Here is a 26,012-nt window from a genome sequence, read left to right on the forward strand (position 1 = left end):
GTTAACGATTTTTTTTTACAATAATAGTAATAAAAATATAATATAGGTCTAATATCTCAAAAAACACCGACCTTTTAGCCCCTTTTCAATTCTACCCCGACGTTGAAAACTGGTCAATTTTACCAGATTTCGCATTTTCTCGTTTTCATTTGTACCCTAATTTTTTTATTTAAATGACGAAATCATTTAATTAACTAAGTTTAAAGATAAATAAATTTATTTCCATTCAAAAAAGTACAAATAAGTCTTTTATTTTTAAAATCTAACTAAAAACTATAATCAAATTAAAACTAATTTAAATTCTTAATTAATTTAACTAAATTTAAATAAATTTTCTACATATACAATTAATATATGCTAGACATGGAGAACATTTTTTAATTTTTTCCAAACGAAAAAAACGTCAATTTAATATTTCAGGGTACAAATGAAACATAAAAATGCAAAATAGGATAAAATTAACATGTTTTCAACGTCAGGGTAGGATTGAAAAGGGGTTAAAAGGTCGGAATTTTTTAAGGCATTAAGCCTATAATATATGAATATGAATTTTAGGAATTATAATTTATTAAAAATGAATAAGAATTTTAAGATAAAAAAAGCTTAGAGGGTGAGTATGTGGTACTATAAATAAGAGTTGTTATATTATGTTTTGAGGGTATTGTAGTTTTGCAATGGAAATGAAAGGGTGGTTGGTAATAGTGATAGTAGTTTCCAAGTTATTGGTAATATCATCAGCGGCGTTTAACCGCAGCAGTTTTGGTAAAGGGTTTGTGTTTGGAACAGCTGCGGCTTCTTATCAGTATGAAGGTGCCGTAAGTGTAGATGGAAAAGGAGAAAGTATATGGGATCATTTTACTCATAAATTTCCAGGTTTTTCTTCTTCTATTGCAAATTTCATTACTTTTTCTTTAAATAGTTTTATTTTTGTGCTCCTTGGTTTACCAAAAACATAAGAGTTAATTAGACAAAATACTACGAATGGCTCATTTAATCTCAACGTTACGTATCTGTGCTTATTTAGTTCAAACCTAACATATCTGTGCTTATTTTTCCAACTCACAAATCAACAAATCTTAAATTTTCAAAATCAGATTCAATTTTTTTCTTCACGTTTCTAGTCCCGGCGCTGGCTTCTTCATCTCCTCCTTTTCTAAAGACCGGCGATTTATTGTTCTGACGCACCAGTTCTGATGTCGGCTTCCTCTTTTTTTTCTTTCCTCAAAAATCGGCGATTATTATTGTCTGTTGTTGTCTGAAGTGGGACAAGGCTTTATGGAGGTGGTTGTTGAGGAGGAGATCGACTGTCGCCGCCACACACCATCGCCACAAGCCCGCCATCGTTCGTTTTGGTCAAGTCTATCTCAATAAAATCGAATCAATATTTTGAGTGTTGGTTAATCCATTTCTTGTTTTTTTTGTAAACGACGGTAGTGATGTGGTGGTGGTTCGATTTTTTGGTGCTGCACATCCTGCACTCCAGGTGTTCGAAGAAATGCTTATGAGAATATCTCTTAGTCAATTTGTAGTAAATTTTATTTTAAATATATTATTAATAAAATCGTTAATAAATTGTTGTTGAATTTTATTTTGTTACTAGTTAACCAATGCCGTACTTATAGTGCATCAATAATCTTATTTTTAGTACACTATTAGTAGACGTTGGGTTAACCGTTGGTAAATGTGTAATAATTTTTATTTTGAATATATGGTTAATAAATCAGTGGTACACCATTGTTAAATTTGAATTGCGTATTTTAAACAAACTATATTTTAAAAAAATTAATAATTTTATTTTTAAAATATCGTTAATAAACTGCTGATAAACTTATAGTTAATTAATTTTTAGTACATCGTTGATAATTTTATAGTAAACTTAAATTGTGCATATAAAATTTAAATTATTTTATAATATACTATTATTAACCTATTAGTATACCGCTAGTTAACTGAAATCGTATTGTTTGAGATTAATCTTTTTTTGAGAATAACAAAAGTCATTTTGCAAAAAAAAAGTATAAATTGTATTTTTTAAAAACAAACTTTGACGTATTTTTAAGAATATTTAGCTTTTTATAGGTATTTATCTAAAGAGACCATAACATAATTAGGCATTAAAAAGTAAACAATGGTAAAAGAAATATTTAATTTTGAATTTTGATTCCTTAAAGAAAAACTGAATTTTGAAATCTATAATTTACAAAAGCAGATGAATTACTATTTAATAATAATTTAAAAATTTAATTAATTATTCATCAAGATACTATTTACTCGGTTCAAAATAGATTATAAAATATGTTTTATACAAAAACTAAAGTATGAAAGTTAAATTATGAGCAACTTACATTGAGGTTTCTAAAATATACCATAATTAACAGTTTGACACTACTAGAAAACAGTCGATTTGCGACGGATTTTAGCGACGAATTTGAAATCCGTCGCTAAAATCAAAATTTGCGACGGATTCAAAATCCGTCGCTAAATCCTAAAGAAAATTGGCGGGATGAATCCCGCCAATTTGTTTTTCACTTTTAATTCCGCCATTTTAAAATCATGAATCCCGCCACTTTAAAATCATGATATCTCTTATTTCAAAAGTTTATTTAATGGTTCCTCAGTTTTAATTCTATTAACTGAAAGACTCTTCCGTTAATTTAAAGGATTAAATCGCTTAACGGAACTAAAACTGAGATATCAAATCGTTTAAAAATTAGGTACCAAATCGTTTAATAAAATTAAAAGTGAGGGACCAAACCGTTCAAAAAATTAAAAGTGGGGTATCAAATCGTTTGAAAGTAAATGTCAAAATCAACGGAAGGATCTAATAGTTAATAGAATTGAAACTGATGAACCATTTAGTAGACTTTTGAAAAAAGAGATATTAAACTGTTAACTATAGTATACCTCAAGGACTTTAAAATAATTTGTGCTTAAATTATTATTAACTTTTGGTTATTATCATTAACCTAATTACTTATAGTTTAATTGAATATCATCAATTATATATTTGAAAAATATAAATTTGGTTCCTAATATAAAAAGTCTAGGTTGGTGTTTACACCGGTCCAAAAGGGTGCTGAGTCAGGAATTTCAAGTGGGCTTACAAAGGGGTCAGGCCCAAATGAAAAGTCTTTTAATTATTGCTTTTTTCTTCTTATTAGGAGTTTGTAACTCATTAGGAGTATTTATCTTTTAGAATTTTAGTCCTAGTTGAATTAGGAGTCTTGATTATGAGGAGCTATAAATAGCTCAGAGATTCATTATTTTTGTATCAACAAATCAATCAATCAAAAACCAAGCCCAGTGCTTTTTATCCCGCAATCTCCGGATTGTTTTAATTTAGGAGTAGTTTTCGGTATTAATCTCGCCTGAGTCCGTGACTCCCAGATTATTATCTTTTAGATCACGTGGTTAAGTGTCTTTAACCAAACAAGCCCTGTGAATATCTGCGTAGGTTCGTTAAAGTATCAAACCTCAAACCGATCCCGATTATAAATTCAAAGATTCGAGTCCGGAATATTTCCAGGCGAACATCTTTTGGCGACTCCACTGGGGACCAGTTTATGGTTAGCACAAAAACGGACTTTAAAGACGATTCCAGGCACGCTCGGTCTATACGCCGACAACAACGGAAGGAAGGTGACATAGTAGACGAATCAGATTCGGATAGAGCAGAAACCATGGCCAAGGACAAACAGGTGAACCAATCAAGCAAGGCGCCGAACACAACGGACGCCGAGGGGAGCCTACCTAAGGACAAGGTCGACGACGCGACCGATGATATGATAGACTACTCACGCCAACTTCCTCCATCTCGCCCTTCTTTATCACAGGCCGACTTCTCGGCCATGAGGGGCGAAATAGCGCAAGAGAACAAGCAAATGTTCGACGGTGCTATGCATCAGATGTCCGAAGTAATGAGGAACATCATGGCCGACCAAACGTCGGTCCAGAGGCAGATCCAAGGGAACTTAGATGGCCTCAACAAGGCAATGGAGAACCTAGGGCGATTATTCTCTGGGCAATCCGCCAACGATCAAGGGTACAGAAGGGCCGAACAGAACCAAACACCGAGCCGTTTTGGTCAACCAGGTGGTTCGGCCGAACAACAACCCAACAAGATGGGGTATACATATGGTTCCGTTAAGCTCTTAACAAGGAACGAGGCCGAGCTCTCAGGAAGGGCCGATCATCCGGGAGCAAGCTCGTCCAACCCACAAGGCGAAGCTAGACCACAAGGGGAAGCTACTGGAGCCAACACCCAGGAGCCCAACACGGGCGAACGATCGTACTCCGAGGGGGGCGATCCAAGTATATACAATCAAGGGCAACTCGTGGACATGCTAGAAAGGCTCGGGGTGGACCTTCGGCCTATGCCTCGCCCATCGTACATGAAACCGTATCCAGATTGGATCGACAAGTTATATCCTTTCCCAAGGGGGTATAAAGTGCCAGAGTTCAGCTTGTTTTCGGGCGAGGAGAAGGGCCAATCGACGGTTGAACATGTCGCCCGGTTTTCAGCCCAATGCGGCGAAGCAGCCGCTCATGATTTCTGGAAGCTCCGGCTTTTCGCCAGCTCTTTGACGAAAATGGCGTTCACGTGGTACTCTAGATTGTCGCCCAATTCGGTGGACACATGGAAGGATCTCGAGATCCTCTTCCATGAAGAGTTTTACAGAGCACCACCTGATGTCACCCTAGCTGACCTCGCCCGAATCTCCCAGCTACCGAGTGAGTCGGCAGAAAAGTATATCGGCCGATTTAGAAATCTCAGGACTAGGTGCTCCACCAAAATGTCAGAAGCCGATTGCGTACCTATGGTGGTAAGAGGGATGAGTTTCGCCATGAGGGAACACTTCGAGGGCCACAGGTTTCGTGACTTGTTCGAGCTAACGAACAGGGTGACGAGCTACGAAAGACTCCTCCAGGAAAAAGAACAGAGGAGAGGCGCATCTAAAGGGACCTATTACAAAGACCAGCTTGACGTGGCCTTAGTGTCCGATAGCGAGGATAGTGGTTCCGAGGATGAAGTCAACATGGCCGAATTTTTGGGAACGAAACCCCTGGAATGTTCGGCCTTGCGAAAGCCTGGCTTTGTTAAAAGGAATAAGACCGCGGTGGTACAAAAAGAGTACTCATTCGACTTGACTAAGGCCGACGACATATTCGATGCCCTGCTGAAGGATGGGCAGATTGCCCTAAGCGAAGGACATACGATTCCACCGTCGGAAGAGCTAGTCGGTAAGGATTATTGCAAGTACCATAATTCCTGGAGGCACAGTACGAACAACTGCGTAAACTTCAGAAACGTGGTTCAGAAGGCGATTAACGAAGGGAAACTTTTGTTCCCAACAAAGAAAGAGGCCGATGCCAAATACGTGGCTATTAACACAGTTCGGCCTCACTTTGATAGCTACCTGGAGCAAGGGCAGATACGGAGCAAGTGGAATCCAAGAAGACCCAAGCCAAGAGTAGAGACCGATGGTTCTAAGTGGCGAGGAGAAAAAAGGCAACCTCAACAACAGAAGAGGAAGCGATATAACTCGCCTACTGCAGATATGACGTGCCCATCATGCAGTACGTGTTTTAAAGTCAAGGGAAGCGATAACACGAGGAAGCATCCCAAGACCTTTAAACCAAAATCGCCCACAGAACAGTGGCAGAGGCATGAGCCACAACGGAGGCCTGCCACTAATGTATTCAAGAGGATATTTCGGCCAACGGAGGAGACCCCTCGTATGACGAAAACCCAGAAGAGGCGAATGCAAAGGCTGCGACAAGAGTCGCGGGCGAATCACGGGGCAGATTCGGCTCCCAGGGAGCAGCACGGGAGTAGGCCAATAACCGAGAGACTGGGGGCAAGAAACCAGGCCGACGCGGACACCAAATCACCTGATAGGCGAAATGCCAAGGTAAGGAAGGTGTGGATACCGAAGATCGAAAAACAAGCGGCCGATGTATCTGCTGCGGCAGTAGTTCACAAGGATGATGAAAATTCCAACGGCCGATCGTCCTACAAGGACGTACTGGTATCGCACCACGATGGCCAGCTTAAAGCAAGATTGCCCAGAGACCGCGAGGTCGTCGTCTCACACAAGAAAGGCATGTTGAAAGCCTGGGTCCCGGTGGTAAGGGACGAATACGGAGTGAAAGTAGTTACGCTTCCCAACTCGTACAGAAGTAAACCAGGGCAGAAGGCAACGTTGGAAGGCGATGTAATCGTACCAGAATGAGATAGTGCCGATGATACCGCGGTAGTATCCCTCAGTAAACCTCCAACGAGGATGACCAGGCATATTCGGCCGAGAAACACCGAACCTCCACACCGGGGGCATCACAATCGACGAGAGACAATTCTCGGTTTACCAGCTGGACGTCACCCAAGATTGGAGGGACGAGCTTCTGAAGTGGTTCGAAAAACCAGACGCCACGAATAGGAGGTTGAGGACTTTAGCCCTTAGTTACGTGGTCTTAGCGGGCGAATTATATAAGAAGGGTTTTGAAGGGCTACTCTTCAGATGCATCGGTCCAAGAGAGGCAATGCTTGCTATGGCCAAGGTGCACGAAGGTATAGCAGGCGCCCACCAGGCGGGCCCCAGAATGAGGTGGCTCATCCATAAATACGGTTTTTATTAGCCGAAAATGGAACAAGACTGCATAAGATATGCCAAAGGTTGCGAAGCTTGTCAGAAATTCGGCCCAGTACAACACGTCCCGGCCGAAGACCTGCACTCCATCATCAAGCCGTGGCCATTCAGAGGATGGGCGGTCGACTTGATAGGGAAAGTATACCCCGGCTCGTCTGATGGTCATACTTTTGTGATTATCGCCACCTGTTACTTCACCAAGTGGGTCGAAGCTAAACCTTTGAAATCGCCGACACAAGAAGCGGTGATCAAGTTCTTCAAAGAATACATCGTCCACCGACACGGCTTGCCCGAGTCCATAACCACAGATCAAGGGACGATGTTCACAGGAAGCGATATAAGTTGGTGGGCCTCCCAAATGAAGATAAAAATGTTGCACTCAACACCGTACTACGCCCAGGCCAACGGGCAAGCCGAAGCCACGAACAAAGCCATCAAGCTCATAGTTCAAAAGATGATTGAAGAAAACCCAAGGCAATGGCATGTGCTTTTATCAGAAGCTGTTTGGGCGAATAGAACCAGTCAGAAGTCAGCTACTGGGACCTCGCCTTTCAGGCTGGTTTATGGTTACGATGCGATGTTGCCAATGGAGCTGACCGTCACGTCCACTCGCCGCAGATACCAGAGCGAATTGTCCAAAGAGGACTACTTTGACAAGATGGTGATAGATTCTCTTGACCTTGACGAAGAACGTTTGACGGCGTTGGACCACTTAGAAGCCCAGAAAAGAAGGGTCGAGAGAGCTTACAACAAACGGGTAAAACGAAAAGTATTTACGGTGGGCGACATAGTATGGAAAGTAGTCTTGCCTATCGGCCATAAAGACACTCGGCTTGGCAAATGGAGCCCGAACTGGGAAGGCCCCTTTATTGTGGTCAACAAGTTAGACGGCGGTGCTTACTTGCTGGCAAACATTGATGGAGAAGAACACGAAAGGGCGATCAACGGCCAATTCTTGAAAAAATACGTCCCTAGCTGTTGGGAGGGCGTAGACCGTCGGTTGTTTGGAGCCACCGAAGAATAATAATATCGGTTATAAACTTCCGCCGAACATTCCGGAGTGGGAAAATCCATGGGGTGTTCGGCCACACTATGTAAACACCGATCATTTGGTAGTACCATTTATGTTTCGGCGTTTCACATCCGTTGAGTTTTTTCGACGGGTTCTCCGTTTTTCTCAACATATTGTAATCTTTTTTAATAAATAACATTATTTCGTATCGGACCGATTACGGACCGATAATATGAGAATAATCAGACATTGAAGTAATGCAAGTGAAAGTTACGGCTCTCTGGCCGAATAAACATTGATTATTGATGAAAATCAGACAAGATACGGCCACCCGACCGATCAAATGGTACTAAAATTCGGAGCCATTATAAACGCACAAAGCAACTAAATTGTTCTGGTCTTGCGAAAAGCTAAAAATTGTTCTGAACTTGTAAAAATTTAAAAATGGCTAAAAATGTCGCCCATTTCACTCCGAACGGTGATAAAAGCTTTGCGAGCATCGTCCACCTGCGGCTTCACCCTTGCAATTTTCTGTTTTAAAACCCCTCGATTCTTTTTGACGTCGATCCCCTGCTGCAAGCTTTTGTCCATGGAGACCTCCAGCTCACCGATCTCTTTCTCTTCAGTGTCGAGCTCTTGCTTGATAGCAGCCAGTTGATCTTGAAGGGTTTTAGCACGATCGCGGCGAGTAGTGAGGGTCGCAACAGCCGACTTCACATGAGCTTTCAGCGTCTCCAGCTTCTCCTTAGCTTCGGCCTCCTGGCTCGCCAGCGTGTCAGCTTCGGTCTGGACGAGCGCTAACTCATCATGAATCTTCTGGAAGGCAGGAAAAGAGGCCGATAGTTTCGCCATAGCTCCACGAGCCTTCTCACTAAGCACCTCTGGCGGAGCATCGGCCAGTGCTGTGGCAGCCTTCTTTAACTTTTCTGCTGCTTGAGGCGACTTGAAGATGGAAGTACCTTCAGGCTTCATCTGTGAGATGATGTCCAGGTGATCGCCCCAATTCTCGGAAGGGCCGCTGCTCACTTCTACAGGCAATTCATTCTCCAGGATGGGCAGCTGATCGTCATCACTGTCAGAATCCAAGAAAGCTGCCGCCTTCGCCGCCACATCATCCGGGTCGGTTGGGCTTAGAGGGATCTGCCATGTTTGACCACAATAAAAAATGAGCTGCTAGGCGAACAGTCTAAAATAAGCAATTATTCAACGTACCTTGGAGTTTTTAGCAGCAGGCTGGGCGTTGAAGTTGAGATACTCTGAAGCCAAGGGGGATATACGTTGCGGGGTCTCCATTCGCCTCAGAATCTCCGAAGCGTTAGGAGTCTGTGAGCTAGTGGCCAGCGAGGTTTGCGTGTTATCTCCACCTTCGAAAGGTTGGGATTCACCCCGGGATTGAACATTGCCGCCAGTCTGTGTATCGCCCCGGGAGGACGAATGGCAGCTCTGAGAAGGGGTAGCAGCAGGAGATGGGTCAAATAAATGAGATCCTTTACGTTCGGACACCTCCTTGACCGATTTGCCTTTAGACTCGGCACGCCCTTTCTTCGCCCTCGGTTCTTTGCTGGACGTCTTGGCAGCCCTCTTCTTCTTGGATTTTTTCGCCGGATTCTCTTCTTCATGATCATTTTCCCAGTTATCTTCTTTTTCGAAGTGGGGAATACCAACTGAAAAGGCACACCGAGTATTAGTAAAAAATAGTCAAGAAAGGTAACCAAAAAAGCATTTTCAAAATACCTGGGATCTTCTGGTAACCGATGCGCACCAGTTCGGCCACAGACTCTTCGTAAGGTGGGCATCGGATGCCAGTATATGTGACCCCTAAATCAGTTAAGTCAACTTTGGCCTTCTTCTTTCTAGACCTGGGTTTCTTAATGGGTGTGATAGTGGAATAATTACATTTTGGAACATGAGGAGACTTATACTTAAATTTAGGGCGAACTTTTTCTATAAATAGTTGGTATGGCAGGTGCTTATATTTTTCCTCCCAGATTTTATCCCATTTTTTATAAAAATTAGACCGAGCTACTCTCCTATGTTCTTGCATTTTAAGGTTCATTCCTGGGCGATCTAACGGGTCGAATTTGAATTTGTAAAAGCGTTCAAAACGAGAAATTTCAAAATGATAGCCGATAATACCTGTGAAGGATTGTCTTTTTGGGGCCTGCAAAAGAAATAAATCGGCATGAGTAGGTTTTCTATTTAAAGGAGGTAAATCGAAATTATGAAGAGAAAGAATTTCTTTGGGCGATAAATCAAAATATGTTTGGACAATGGAAGTCCACCAGTCGGTGAATCCAGGAGTAGGAATGGGATTGACAGAAGGGCGAGAAAGGTCGGATAAAGGGGGGAGATAAGCTTTGTTTAGGCGGTTTATGTACTGAAGTTCAGTGAAGTTTTCTATAGAAGTTCTATGGGTCCCGCGGTTATTGAAGGCGATCAATAAAGGACAGGGAATTCCTTGGGCGAAACCTAGTTGGCGAGACACGTAGTTCGGACAGTAGGGTTCAATTCCACTACGATCGTAATCCAGTCCAACTATCAAGTTTCTTGATTTAAGGGCACTTCCCCAGTAAGGACCGCCGAGTTTTAACCTAGGGTCTGCCTCAAGGGCCTCTTCCATATTCTCAATATCCCATCCGGCGAAAAGCCAAGATGGGGGATAGGTCAGCTGAAGAGCGGGACACATCATTTCTGGCGATCTTATCGCATGGTTGTTGAAAACCTGAAGCACATCAAGTATGTGAGGAAGTCGGGTGCCGGCCGAGATTAGTTGAAAACCGCACAGCTCGGCCTTGATGGGTGGACCAACTTCGAAAAGTTCTGGGAAGTACATTGCCAGCCACAGTTGGGCGATCCAAAGAGGGCCACCTGGGCACTTGAAGGTGCGAGGGTCTTTGAGAGGCACAATATCACCTAAGGAGCGATATAAGTGAGCTAGAATAAATTCGCCCAGGTTGCATCGGCGTCCCTCGGTGAGTGCTGCAGCTAACATGAAGCAGTCTTCAGTAACCCGGAAAGAAGGAGTGCATAGTATGTACTTGGCCAGAAAGAAAGCCAAGAAGGCGATATGCTCCTTTTGATCAGGCTTATACGGTTCTTCGCCCATAAATAACTTCACAAAGGGACCGTAACTCTTCTGCGCCTTTGACAGGTTGAACTTCGGGCACTCGGCATAGAGGTTTGGAGTGATACGCTCGCCGTTGATAGGGATGTTCAGCATTAGTGCTAGGTCGAGCAGAGTAATGGTCATCGGCCCAGACTTGAAACAGAAGCAGTTGATCGCGCTTGACCAGTAGAGTGATGCCCCCATGATGTAATGTTTTGCGATGGGCCTGCTCGCCTTGCACAGTTCTATTAGATCAAAGATCCCTATGTCCGTCCACAGTTGGCGATAGTAGGGGGAGAGTCTGACTACCCAATTTGAGAAACCCGTGTTTTCAATCGGCCAGTTTCTGAAGGTGGTGCTAACCCACACTGATGACTGATGGGGTAAGGAGAACCTTGGAAGAGCATTCTCGTGGAAGGGGGAGGCTAGGTCACAGAGATGGCTGGGTGAGGTAATGATTGGGCCGACACAAAGTTGATTGTCGCCAGCATCGGTGATTACCTTAAACTCGGTGTTCGGGGCATTGGTTCGGACTTCGTCAATCTTGGCCGATACTTGTTCAGCAAGGTTCATGTTTGGGGCAGCCATGGTAACTGCAAATCAAAAACACTTCCGTAAGGCGAAAAGCTAAAGAGGGCGATCCTAGCATAGAGGACGAGGATAAGAACTTACCAGAGCAGATTTAGCAAAGAACTGGGGATTGCTTAGAGAGAGAAAACTTCACAAATGCAGAGAGAGAGTGAGTGAGAGAAGAAATGAAGTGTTGTTTTTCTTAAAAGACAAAATGGAAGGTAGCCGAAAGGTCGTGGAGCCAAAGTGTGACATCGTGGGAGACAGCTGGTGATGATGTGGCATGAAGAGGGTACCGAGGAGTCAATAGATGCGCACCCCTTTGTTTCTGCTTCTCAGAGCTTCGGGCCTCGTTGCTGGGCCAGTTGAAGAGAAGAACAAGCCCAAAAATAATTGTTTCAGGCTTGTTGGGGGCATTGTTTACACCGGTCCAAAAGGGTGCTGAGTCAGGAATTTCAAGTGGGCTTACAAAGGGGTCAGGCCCAAATGAAAAGTCTTTTAATTATTGCTTTTTTCTTCTTATTAGGAGTTTGTAACTCATTAGGAGTATTTATCTTTGGCCTAATTACTCAAAAACCCCCCACCTTTCACTTTGTTTTCGTTTATACCCTGACCTAGGAAAAATGTCATAAATACTACTGACCTTGTCATTATGTTTCGCCCGTACCCTCGAGGTATTAAATTGATCTCTTTTCATTTGAAAAAGAGTTTAAAATAATCCTTCATTTTTAGCATATATTCTAATTACACGTCAATGTTATTAATTATACAAAAACACCTTCTTCTTTAAAAAATTCAACTAATAATAATAATTTAATTTATATTAATTATCAATAATTTGTTAAAAATAAAAAACCGTAAATTTTTTTACATCAGACTAATTAATTTCAACATAATACCGTACTTTAATTTTAAAATCTATTTTCAATTTTTTTTTAAAAAAAATTAAAAAAAATAGCTCCTCCTCCATGGGAGGAGGAGCTTCTCCTTCCTTCCATGGAGGAAGGAGCTCGCAGCTCCTTCCTCCATGAGGAAGGAGGACGCTGCTCCTTCCTCATGGAGGAAGGAGCTCGCAGCTCCTTCCTCCATGAGGAAGGAGCACGCTGCTCCTTCCTCCATGTGAGGAAGGAGCAGATCTGCTCCTTCCTCCATGTGAGGAAGGAGCAGTGCGAGCTCCTTCCTCACATGGAGGAAGGAGCAGCTCCTTCCTCCATGGAGGAAGGAGCTTATTTTCGTAAAAATAAAAAAAAAATGAAAAAAATAATATTAGCGGTTTTTTTAAATAGGAATACGGTAATAAATAGGACTTAATAAAACTATGTTATTTTATTTATTTATTTTATTTAAATTAAAAAATTAATTAATTTTGGGATTTATTTGAACGTTTTTAAAGATGAAGTATTAGTTTGTACATTTTTTAATAGAAAAAGGTATAAAATAACCCTTAAATTTAGTTGTTTTTAAGAAATCATCTTTTTTTTGAAATTTGGGGTACGGGCGAAACATAATGACAAGGTCAGTAGTATTTATGACATTTTTCCTAGGTCAGGGTATAAACGAAAACAAAGTGAAAGGTGGGGGGTTTTTGAGTAATTAAGCCTTTATCTTTTAGAATTTTAGTCCTAGTTGAATTAGGAGTCTTGATTATGAGGAGCTATAAATAGCTCAGAGATTCATTATTTTTGTATCAACAAATCAATCAATCAAAAACCAAGCCCAGTGCTTTTTATCCCGCAATCTCCGGATTGTTTTAATTTAGGAGTAGTTTTCGGTATTAATCTCGCCTGAGTCCGTGACTCCCAGATTATTATCTTTTAGATCACGTGGTTAAGTGTCTTTAACCAAACAAGCCCTGTGAATATCTGCGTAGGTTCGTTAAAGTATCAAACCTCAAACCGATCCCGATTATAAATTCAAAGATTCGAGTCCGGAATATTTCCAGGCGAACAGTTGGTAATGCAAACTTGGTTCCGAGCAAGCTTGGTTCCTAAAATAATTCCACATCATTTTGTTCGAGTATAGGTTGGTAATGCTCCACCCATTTAATAAATTCATCATTTAGATTGTTTATCGTGTCCAACCCAAAACAAAAAGTAATTGAACACCTCTGATCCAGTTACAATTTAAAAGTATAAGATCGATAGTTAATTTCCTGCTCTCCGCATCTCGGCATTGGCCATCTTCAGTATCAGTTCTGCAAAGAAGGGCATGTTTTTGTAGGCAGGCTATTAGACATAATCCTCCACACAAAATGCTTCATTTTCGAAGAAATGTTAAGGCTCTAAATTTTGCTCCAAGGCTGGTTTTTTCCAAACATTAGTTGTCTCGACTGTTAAGGTTTATTGTAACTGGTAACCTCAAGATGTTAGGCACCCCTACCCGAAATGAAACCGTTGGTTGAATAGTGATAGATAATACGTCTCTTCCTCCTGATATATGCAACTTCCACTTCTTAATAAAGCTATCACCCATATCAAAAAAATATTCATCAATCAGATTGTGACTCCATCTACCATACGAGAAATCAATGAGGTTGGCAACTGTATGATTTCCATTCTTAAAGTCATGCTTCGGAGTTATGTCGAAAATCTTATGCCAAGGTAGCCAAGGATCCGTAAAATGCTTAATAGAAGAACCATTCCCGACTATACACTGAACTTCTCGTCTTAATAGAGGGATCGCCCCATGAATACTTTGCCAAGTGAAGCTTGCCACGAGTGTTAATTTAGCATCCAAAAAATAATGTCTTCGGAAGTATTTGGCTTTTAGCATGCTTGCTACAAGAGAATTATCGCAATGCATGATACATCAACCTTGCTTGGAAATCATAAACGACCTGAAAGCCTTGATATTTTGGAAACCCAAGCTTCCCATTTTTCTCGACCGACACATCTTATCCCATCATTCTCAGTCCATCACATTTATTATTGACACGTGTCCCTCGATGAGTGGATAGTTCATAATACTACGTGGCGACTTGGTTCATACAAGAATATCTTCAAATTCTCTATATCAAAAAATTTGTTAATTTTGAAGTACTCCCCCCGTCCCATTTAAGAAGGGACATATTCCATTTTTATTTGTTCCACTTAAAAAGGCCATATCGTGTTTTTTGTGCCAATTTATATGAATTTTCCTTTTTTATCCTCTTTTCTCTTTCCATAATTAATGACTATTAGTCTATACATAATGTACAACACTATAATAAATAGGGGTAAAATAAGAAAATATTGTAATAGTTAATGCTTTCTTAATATATGTGAAAAAGTCATTTTTCCCTTCTTAAACGGGACGGAGGGAGTATATGTTTGCAGATGCTAAGTAATAATTTTCAAGTTTTCAAATCTTAAATAAAATGCAAATTATGTTTTAACTCTTTTTGAATTTCATTGGATAAATTTAGTTGGGTATATGAATTAAAGTTAATTTTTTTAAACTAGATTTGTTTTGTGGTTTTCATGTCTTTTCTTGCTTGTCTGTTGACATTACAGAGAGGATAATAGGCGGCGCAAATGCAGATGTAGCTGTTGATTTTTATCATCGTTATCAGGTCTTTTAAATTACATTATCTAATGTTCTTTTCTTTTTTCAAATAATAATTAGTGATCTGATAAACCGATGCCATATAATGATTTCGTTTCAAAGATGATATAACTCATCAAGAAGTAGAGAAAAATAATTCTTTATGTCTAATATAAAATCGTTTTTTTTTGTCAAAAGGCATTAATATTGATAGATTAACATATTACAACTTACCGTTGAAGTACATCGTAGATCAAAATATAAAAAGAAAAAAAACAACTGAAACTCTATATCGATCTACAAAGAAACGAAATAAAAATAGAAATTTAAAGATACAAATTCAACAGGTGACTAAAAACAGGAAGAATTCCAGTGTGAAGAATTTCCTGACACCAACTTCTATTAACCACTTGTTCCGTTTCTAAGATACTTCGAACGATGAAAACAAAGACTTGAATCTTCAAGAACGTGAATCTGAAGTTTGAACAAACGCTGAAAAGTCTTGAACGAACCAAGGATATACAAAAACCACGAACAAAACACACAAAACACACCAAAACTACAAAGAACGGAGTAATTTATTCAAATAAAGAACAAAACGTTGAAAGAAACGAGTTAAAAGACGATGATATTCGGCTATAAGCCGAAGATCACTGTCCACTGCGCTCGAAATCGAAAAAATTAGACTCTCTCTCTCTAAAATGCGTTTTCTCTCTCTAGGAGATGTTGGCACCGCTTCACGGCATTTTAGTTTGTATATATAAAATCATTTACGGCTAAAAATATTCTGTTATTTGCTGAATTTAGCTTATTTTTTTATATTTTAATTTTTATATTTATTCAAATATGAGGTTCAACCTTAGTAGAATATATATTTTAGTCAAAATTTGTGAATCAGATAGACTAGTTCAAGTGGTAAAAGCGTTCCCATCTAAGATAAAAAAATCCTAGTTAGAGTCATGAGTGGAAATGAAATTTGTTAATTCTTATTAAATAGGAAAAAGTTAGGATTTATCACCTATAAATAGTCAAGATTTTATGATTTGCACATGTACATTTATTTATAAAAATCAAAGGTCAAGCTTATTATAGGGCTTATTTTCATTCATTGTCCCTGAGATTCGAATATTCTATTATCATAGTCTCTAAATTTTATTTTCGGCCTATAAAACCCTGAATTTTGATTTTACGGCCTGTAAAACTCTTTTGTCCAAAAAATGACTAATTATCCCTATTAAAATATAAAAAATTTAATCAAACCAAACCAAACCTAATCAAATCTAATATCACCCACTCAATCTCCTAATCACCACCCATTCACCCACTCAAATCTCAATGAAACTACTGCCACTCCACCTGCTACCGTCACCTCACCCGCCCCCGCTCCACTGCCACCGTCACTTAACCCACCCCCGTTCTACCCGTCATCGACTCACCAATCTACCGTCACTCCACCCACCACCGATCCACCCCCTGGTTCGTCTTCTCATGCCATATGAGAAGATGAGCAACTCGTCTTTTTAGTTATGTCTAAAAAGAAGAGCTCATCTTCTCAAATCTTTCTGAGAAAAAGAGTTTTGTCTTCTCACCAGAGAAGACGAACAACTCATTTTCTCATCTCAGAAGACGATAAGTTCGTCTTCATAAACGATGCTCGGTGATTGAAAAAAATCCAAATGGTTGCAGATACTAGAGGTGGTTTCGGCGGGTGTGTGGCGCTGGGTGAGGTGTTGATTTTAGGTTTGTTTATATGGTTTTAGGCTTAATTAGATGATTTTAGGTTTGGTTAGATAGTTTTAGGTTTGATTTGGTGATTTTAGCTTTGATTTTAAAGGGTTGAACTGAGTGAATTTTTTTACTATTACACGTTTCTAGAGGTATTTTAATCATTTTTTAGGAAAAAGGATTTTACGGTCCGTAAGATCAAAACTCTAAGGGTTTTATAGGTCGAAAATGATGTTTAGGGACTATGGTGATAGAAGGCTCAACAACATTATCACTTGTAATAATCATATCATCAAAATAAAGGAAAAGCAAGATTTGACTAGTCGAAGTACACTTGACAAACAAAGCAGAATCCTGGTTGCTCGGACGAAAACCAAAAGAAGTAATCATAGTAAAAAATTTCTCAAACCAGGCATCGAGAGCCTGTTTGAGACCATAAAGAGCCTTTCTAAGTTTGCAGACTTCACCAGGTCGATGATCAAGACCAAAACAAAAAACCATATAAACTGCTTCATGAAGGTCGCCATTCAAAGAGACATTTTTAACATCCATTTGAGTTATATCCCAACGACGAACAGAAGCAACATCAATAAGAGTTCGAACTGTAGTCATTTTCGCTACTGAAGAAAAAGTCTCCTCATAATTCATTTCATATTCATGAGAATAGCCCTTAGCAACCAAACGAGTTTTATATCTTTCAATAGAGTCATCAGACTTAGTTTTAATCCTACAAATCAACGAGCACCAATAACACATTTTTTCTGCAGGAAGAGATACTAAATCCCAAGTATGGGTTTGATGAAGAGCAGTTAGCTCCTCGGCCCTAACACGCTGCAAAAGAGGATCAAGAACTGCTTCTCCGAAAGAAGAAGGCTCAGAAAGACAATTAATAGAAACAAGAAAGGAAGAACATGAACTTGAAAAACAGGAATAATCAAAATCAGGTCGTTTAGTAGACTTACGATTTCATAAAGGATATCGAAGTTCGGTAGTATCCTCTGTCTTAGAAGATAAGTGGGTAGTGACTGCAGTTGAAGGGCCAATAGGAGTGCCAGGAGTGTCAACAAGAGGTACCTCATCATCATCATCAATAAAATGATCGATGAATACAAGATCAGGAATATATATACTGTGAGAACTGTTAGAAATTATAAAATAAGAAATATGTTAACAAGAAAGACAACATGACGAGAAACATATAACTTATGGCTGACTGAGTTAAAATAACGATATTCATTCTATCCTACACAATAACCAAGAAAGATACATATAGTATATGGAGAAGCTAACTTGCTCCGTTCAACATGAGGAAGAAGAACAAAATATGTAGAACTAATGACACAAAGTGAAGAATAATCTGAGAGACTACCATACAATCTTTCATAAGGAGACAAGTCAGATTTATGAGAAGAGGAATTCTATTAATCAAATATACATAAATAAGTAACTTCCTCCCCTCAAAATTCACTTGGAACACTAGCAGAAATAGAAGTGATCAGGCAGTCTGCTTATGTTTTCTTTCAACAACTTCATTCTGTTCAAAAGTATCAGTGCAATAAGTTTGATAAATTATACCATCTAAATCAAAAAATTCCTTCAAAGCATGAAAACATACTTGCCCCCCAAATCATATCTAAAACATTTAATAACAATTCCATGTTGAGTTTTCACAAGATATCAAAATTCATTATAAATGTCTAAAACGTTTGAGCGACGTTTCATAAGATAAATCCAATAATAACGAGTGCAGTCATCAATTAAAGAGACATAATAACGAGAATCCCTTTTCTAGAAATAAGAGAAGATCCCCGAACATCATGTAAAGGAGCGACATATACAATATTACTTTTTATAAAAAGGCAAAGCAAAGAGCTTTATTAACCACTACAATCAGAAATATCACGAGGTTTCAAATTTCCTAAAACTCATGTATAAGCTAAAAATTATAAATGATACCTAGAGACACGACTAATGTGAGAATGCCATAAAGAAAACACTTACGAAGAAGGACTCAAATGAAAACATGATACATCCACACCAGGAACAGCAGCCGCAATCTTAGGAGTTTTGAGTTGATCCAATATATAAAGTCCTCCTTCCCTATGGCCTGTCTCAATCACTTCCTGTGAGTTTGGATTCTAAACATAATAAGAAGAAAAAGAAGAAGAAAAAACTAAGCAATCATTATCATAAAGTTAACCAACAGCAGAAGGATTAAAAGCAAGACTATGAATGTGATAAACATTAGATAAGGACAAAGAGGGAGTAATAACTGAATCAACACCTGGCAAAAGCATAGGTCTACCACCAGAATTCATGTCAAGAACTGAAATTTTAGGAGTTAGAAAAGTAAACGATGTCAAATTAGGTGAAATATTATTTGAGTCTAAAATCTAGAAGGAACAATATATACCTGACAGACTAAATGACAAACCTATTTGACGTGAAGCTGGCATTACATATGGATGAGATGCAAGGAACTGTTGAAACTTCTCAATCATTAATGAATCTAAATAAAAGGTTGTCATGCATCGTGATGGCGAGGAAGAAGAGGAACTCCATTATGAGTTGCCGGTGGTCTGTAACTCCACCGACGAGACTGCTGATGGGGTTGTTATTGAGCAAGTTGCTACTACGTTCCTTTACCCAATTTTGGACACTGTGATTTTCAATGACCTTTTTGTTTAAGACAAATTTCTTCATCCAAAAGTTCACTTACAATAGAGTCAACAGAAGACAGTGGACGATGATAAAAAATGGACCCTCGAGGTCCCTCAAACTCATCACAAAAAGCTAGTAAAAACTATACCAATCTCTGCTCCTCTCTTCGTGAACTATAACCCCTAAAGTCTCATAATTCATCATATTCTATGAGAGCTAATTTATCCCACAAATCTATCATAGTATGATAAAATTTCTGATTACTAATGTATTTCTATTGCATGGCACAAATATCAGACTCCTACTGAACCTATTTTGCAAAGTTAGACCATGTTTATATTCTAGTTAGATGATCCCAGACCTCCTTAGTTGTCTCATATTTGGCTAACTGTGTACCTATTAAATGCTTAATATAATTATTCATCCATGTAATGCTCTTGGATTTATATACCTCCCATTTATCTAAGAAAGTCATATAATCAGCAGCCGTACCATCCTCATACTTACAAAAGTATCCCAAACATAAGCGCATTTTTATTTACCTTTTAAAAAAATCATCATATAACACCATTATTCATAATTCTTACCATCTAACGAAACACTAATTGTTTTAAGAGAATTATCTATAGTTTCAGCCATATTAAAAAATATCAATTGGAACCAACAAATAAAAATAACTAATAAAAGAGAACAAATTCAAGAGACGAGTAGAGAAGGCGAGCAACCAAACAAATGAATAACCAGAAAGAATCACAAACAATACTGAACAATCATCAATTGCAACAGTTGCGCTGCCCCGAACCCCAACCAACTCACCACAAAGTGGGATCCAAAAAGTTGTGAGTGAGATCAAGTCATTGACAAGAGCAAGAAATTCACTATGATACCATGATAAAATTAATGAGAGGTTACAAATACCATTGGTTTAATAGAAAAAAGAAAAAGAAAAATAAAAAGATACAAGAAGATGGAGGCTAACATTAGAATAAAAAGTCTTAAACGCTAAAATAATACAGGAAGCATTTTAAACTAATTAAGGAAAATACTATACTACCCTTACGTAAGCATACTAACTATTTTAACGCAATTTATGTTAACTTCGGCTAAACTTGTTTCTATCATGTTTTATTCATTTCGTTCTATTTTTACCTATTATTTATAAATTTATTAGTAACATGTAAATCACCTTAAAACATCTATATTCACATTTATATATCATTTTAATCACGTACTTTATAATTGTCAATCTCTTTCGAATTCAGAATTAAGTTTTATGTCAAAATTGTTCAATCTCAACGTTGTATGTTTCGAAAATTCATCACAACTTTCTCCTGTTTTTCATTATCACATCAACCAATATGTACACATCCACTTTAAAATTCTATAGAAATTCCAATTTATCATCTTTTAACGTTGCGGACCGGTTATTCGAGTTTACGTCGATTTTTTACTATTTCGACGTTATTTCTGTTTTCACATCTAAACCTAGGTTTTTCTCTTTTCCATAATTTATAAACTTCGGAATATTTTATGTTGTAAGTTTCAGACATTTTGTAAATTTGAACTTCACAACTTCAGTTTGTATTGATATACTGATTATTATAGACAAAATCCTTATAATTAACTTATAATCACATTATTTGGTGCTTGTACTTATTACATACGACCTCATGTGTCCAAGTCTTTAAAAACATGGTAAAAAAATAAATTTATCCAAAAAATAATCCTATATGAAGATGGAATAATGAAATGAAATAATTGATATAATTAAAACATTATAAAATAAAACGAATAAACCCGTTTACATATAATTTCTTGATAATGAAGTAAAACTGTGAAATATTATATTAATTATGTAAATGATGCATGTTGTAATTTTGAATGTTATCATCTGGTGTAAAAAAACAAAAAAGATACTATAATCTCATCAAAATAGTGAACATTTAGTAGAAGAATAATTTATGGTTAATTTACGCATTTAATTTTAATTTTGTAGGAGGACGTGAATATCATGAAGAATATGGGACTGGATGCTTTCAGATTCTCCATCTCCTGGTCTAGAATATTACCTAGTAAGGCCACTGCTTTAAGCTATAATCCCTGCTCCCTGGTATTTTTTCCATGTGATTGAAAGGAAAATATATCTTTTTTTTGGTAAATAAAGGAAAATATATCTGATTTGAATGACTTGAGATTTAAAAATAAGCAAATCCGTAGATTTTCGATAATATGTAAAAATAGGCATAAAAAGATAGTGGCTGAATATATAGTTTAACCCCTGAACTTGTACCTTTTTATCCATCTAACTCCTAATTTTAACGTCTCACCTATCGAACATCTGAACTTGTTAAATAACCGATTTGACCCATGAATTTGATAAATATGTAAACATTGAACCCTTCCGTACACAATTTCTTCTAGAATGTTTCAAGTGACAGGTGGACACGGAGGAGTTCAATATTAACGTATTTACCAAGTTCAGGAGTCAAATCGGATTATTTAACAAATTTAGATGTTTGATAGGTGAGATGTTAAATTTAGAGGTTAAATTAGTAAAAAGGTACAAGTTCAGAGGTCAAACTATGTATTAAGTCAAAAAATAGCTATTGACAAGGATAGCACTGAGACATGGTGGGAAATGAGGGTAACCCATCCTTATTTTCATCTTCGCTTATGTGAGAAATCTCTAAATTCGTCCTTATTTAATTGATGGGGATAACTCTATTTCTATATCCATTACATTTTCATATTTATAGGAATTTCCATTTTCATTTAATTTTTAAATACGATAATTTTTTTTATTAATATTAGATTAAAAACTTAAAGTGTTGCCATCAATTGTTTTCAAATTTTTTGAAGATTAAAACTGTATTTTTAATTTAAAAAAACACTTTACATTTTATTTTAAAATATGAAAATATTCTTTTAATTTTTAAATCTTTGAAGAAGCTTTAACTAAACACTATATATATATATATATATATATATATATATATATATATATATATATATATATATATATATATACAATATAATCAAATACGATATAATAGTTTTATTATTAGACCAATACTAATAAAAATTGGATAGAAATTTTCACACTCCACATCTTATAACCGCACTCCACTTTTAGTTGAAAGTGACTCTATAACTCTTTGTTAAAATTATGGGTTAATTTTTAAAAAAATCACGAACTTTACACGGAGTTTTATTTTAATCATGATCTTTAAAAATTGTCATTTAAAGGCACGGACTTTCATTTTATTTCAAATCTATCACCAAAGTAAAATTTGGTGTATTTTATCTGACTAAAAATTCCTAATCCTAGATACTCTAACTGAAAAATAATAAAATTTGATGTTGATTAAGAACTTGGGTCTTTTATTAATGGTTTAATGAAGAATTTAGTCAATAAAAATACACTGGAATGATGAATTTGAAACAATATGAAAGTTCGTGCATTTAAATGGCAACTTTTAAAGGTCATGATTAAAATGAAACTTCGTGTAAACTTCGTGATTTTTTTAGGAATTAACCCTAAAAATTATTTATATTTGATCTTTTAGTATTATATAATTATTTTTTCTAATCAGAACATATATTTTTCTGCTCAATCTGCTCAAATCCTCAATAGAATTTTAAAACAAAAATTACAACTGTTAACATATGTTAACATGACAATCAAATTTTTATATATATATAAAATCTAAAAATTGAAAAATTAGACTATTTATAACTTTGTTATTTCTTAGATATCTTATAATTATTTGTGACATATATGATTTTATACCCTAAGAACTGTTATAAATTTATAATTTATCTATAATTACTTATATGATATATGAGAAAGTATATTTATTTCTTAAAAAAAATATTAAAATTATAAAATTTTACGAAAATAATTAATAAGATATATTATATGATGCTATGTATATAATTTAAAAATGAGTATTTATATGAAATTATTGCAATTTAAGTATCAATTTATTTGTAAAATATTAAAATAATAAGTATGGAAAAATTAGATTAACAGATGATACTGAGTAAAAAAATGAATTGTAGTTTTTTGCTGTTAGTTATTAGCTACTAAAGAAAATTATGTAAAATCAGGTAGTATTAAAATTAAAAGTGTTTTTTCATAAAAATGAAAAAAGAGAAAGTGGAATGTGAGAATCAATATGTGGAGTGCAGAACCACCCATAAAAATAAATAAAAATTATATTGGATAGATATATAAATTAGGCTACACTCATTTGGAGATCCCTGAACTATACAATTTTGATTTATCTTATTCCTCAACTTCTATTTGTTTTCATCAAATTTTTAAACTTTTATTTTTTAGTTCATCAGGTATCTCAACTTTTCTTTAGCTTCCTTAGATCCCTAAACTTTTATTTTTTTATTTCATTAGGTCCTTTAAGAGAGATCTATTTAAAAACTTAATAAAATAAAAAAATAAAAGTTTAAGAACCTAAGAAACCAAAAAACAAAAGTTTAGAGATTTGGGGAAATCAAATAAAAGTTGAAGGATCTGATGAACCAAAAAAATGAAAATTTAGGAATTTGAAAAAGTCAAATAAAAGTTGAGAGATTTAATGAACAAAAAACGTATAATTCAGGAATCTTAAAAAAATTTAGTCTATAAATTATACACATAAGAGCTCCTCGGAGATAGTGATAGAAACCCCATATAACATGGACTATACTTCCCTTTCATGTGGATGAAAATAATGTTTTCCCCTTTTTATATTAATGAGAGTAATTAATGTGGATTTTTCGATCCATTAGGGGAATTCCTATGGAAAACGAAAACTATCTTTTTCATTGCCAATCTAGCTGTTGATTGTTTTTGGTTGTTTTTATATTATTTTTTTATTATTTTACTATGTATTTTTAATTATCCATTATTTTTATCCGTTTTTTTATTGTAATTTTTATGTGATTTTGTCGCTGGTTATGATTATAGACAACCGGATGAATTGATTAAATTGTTATGCTCATAAAATATATACCACATAGATGGAAAAGTAAGCGGAGGTTTTAACAAGAAGGGCATTGATTTCTACAACAATCTTATCAATAAGCTTCATTCGCAAGGTGAGAATTTCACATTCATTCAAATTATTTTGAAAAACTATCACTCAATAGTTATTTTTTTGATGAATTGTAGTATATTAGAAGGTCACAAAAAATGGTAACAACTCCACAACTCAAGATTACTCACAAAAAAAAATATTTATTCCATGCAACCATTGTGCCACGTCATTTTTACATCAAGCCAATGAGCATTTGCGATAGGAAATCTTTTAATTATTATTCATTTTTTTTAACATTTAATTTTCCACATGCGCACAATTGGTTTGTTACACGAATGACATGGCGCAACGATTACGTGCAATAATTTTTCAAAAAAAATAGTATACACAAAGTGCACACTAAAAAATCTACTGAATACAAAAACTTCAAATGAATTTGGCATAATCCAGCATAAACCCATCTTTAGTATCATAAACTGGTTTAGCCAAAATATAGTGCATAAACAAATGAGTTTGAGATTCCTCCATTCTAAAAAAATCACAGCTTAAGTTGCCATTCGAGACTATCTTCGGTAAGCTAGAAAAGTTAACGTTGCAAATATGAAAAATATCACTCTAGGTGAAGCCAATTAATTCCAATTCAACTGAAATAACCCTTCAGCGAGTTCGCCGGTTTACTTCCATTTCTGATCAACTTCGAGATGCTTGAAGGGAAAAAGATGTCATTCCCAGCCTTCCGAAATAATGTTGTCATGTTCTTGCTCTAAGCGATAAATCTGATCGAACAACAGCTACAACTTGTTGAGCTGCACTACTTCCAAGTGACACAGTCTTCGTCTCCACCGCCAGCCGTCGACCTGCCCATTTCAGACATTAGCAGATTTGGTATTGGATAAATGAGATAATCAAGGGAAAAGAATACCAACATCTCCTCTATCCTACTAGTTATCTTGTAAAAATGAAATCCTATTTCTCGAACCAATTTTTAAACCCAATATTTGAAACAAAAATCTCCTGAACTCCACTTTTAACAAAACAAGAACTTTTAACTTCTTTCTAAATGAACAACATTTTCTTTGTATCCGCATAAATTAACAACTCCCAAATGTTGAAAGATGAACGATTTGAAACAACACAAAACCGTAAAGAATTATAATTGTAAAACGTACTTTTCAAATTCATCTAAATTGAACTCATAAATTCCTAACTCGAAGATTGCAAATGCCCAACCCGCCAACATTAAAATCCTAACAGATAACATCCCTAAACATTTCAAGAAAGTTGTAGAAGCATCATCTCCTTCTCATAAAAAATCTCTTCATATATTGCTCAAGCTGACATTGAATCATCACCAGCATAGAATTTCGAGGCATATGTATACTATTGTCACGACCCAAATTCAAGAATCGCGACCGGCGCTAGGGTATGGGTATGGTCGTACCGAAACCCGTAGCAAACCTCGCAGATAAATACACAAACATATAAACCTGCAAGAAAACCGCTGCTCGGGGCAACCGAGACTCCAACCTAAGTCTAACAGTTTATATAACAATATAAGTAACAACTTAAGTATCTGAATTGCTCGGCTAAACCCGAGACTCAATAACATGCCTCATATATATAACAATATAAATATTCTAAAGTATAACATGCCAAAGGTAATAACAAAACAATTGGACGAATCTGACAATTCAAAGTATGATAAATAAAAATAACTAGTTTTACTGTGGTTT

General features: G+C 36.6%; 1 protein-coding gene across 3 annotated transcripts in view; it reads left to right on the top strand.

Annotated features, from left to right (window-relative positions):
• The first annotated feature begins 651 nt into the window (after positions 1 to 651).
• The window catches only part of LOC126662297 (beta-glucosidase 12-like), a 41,233-nt gene continuing 15,872 nt past the window's right edge, over positions 652 to 26,012 (top strand). For all 3 annotated transcript variants that reach the window (XM_050356225.2, XM_050356227.2, XM_050356226.2), the window contains exons 1-4: positions 652 to 873; positions 14,827 to 14,885; positions 21,240 to 21,315; positions 24,263 to 24,340. In XM_050356225.2, the coding sequence (XP_050212182.1) occupies positions 675 to 873; positions 14,827 to 14,885; positions 21,240 to 21,315; positions 24,263 to 24,340 (412 nt within the window). In that variant the 5' untranslated portion in view covers positions 652 to 674. The remainder of the gene's footprint in view (positions 874 to 14,826; positions 14,886 to 21,239; positions 21,316 to 24,262; positions 24,341 to 26,012) is intronic.

Source organism: Mercurialis annua, linkage group LG8 (assembly GCF_937616625.2).
Source record: "Mercurialis annua linkage group LG8, ddMerAnnu1.2, whole genome shotgun sequence".
In the NCBI taxonomy this organism is placed as follows: domain Eukaryota; kingdom Viridiplantae; phylum Streptophyta; class Magnoliopsida; order Malpighiales; family Euphorbiaceae; genus Mercurialis; species Mercurialis annua.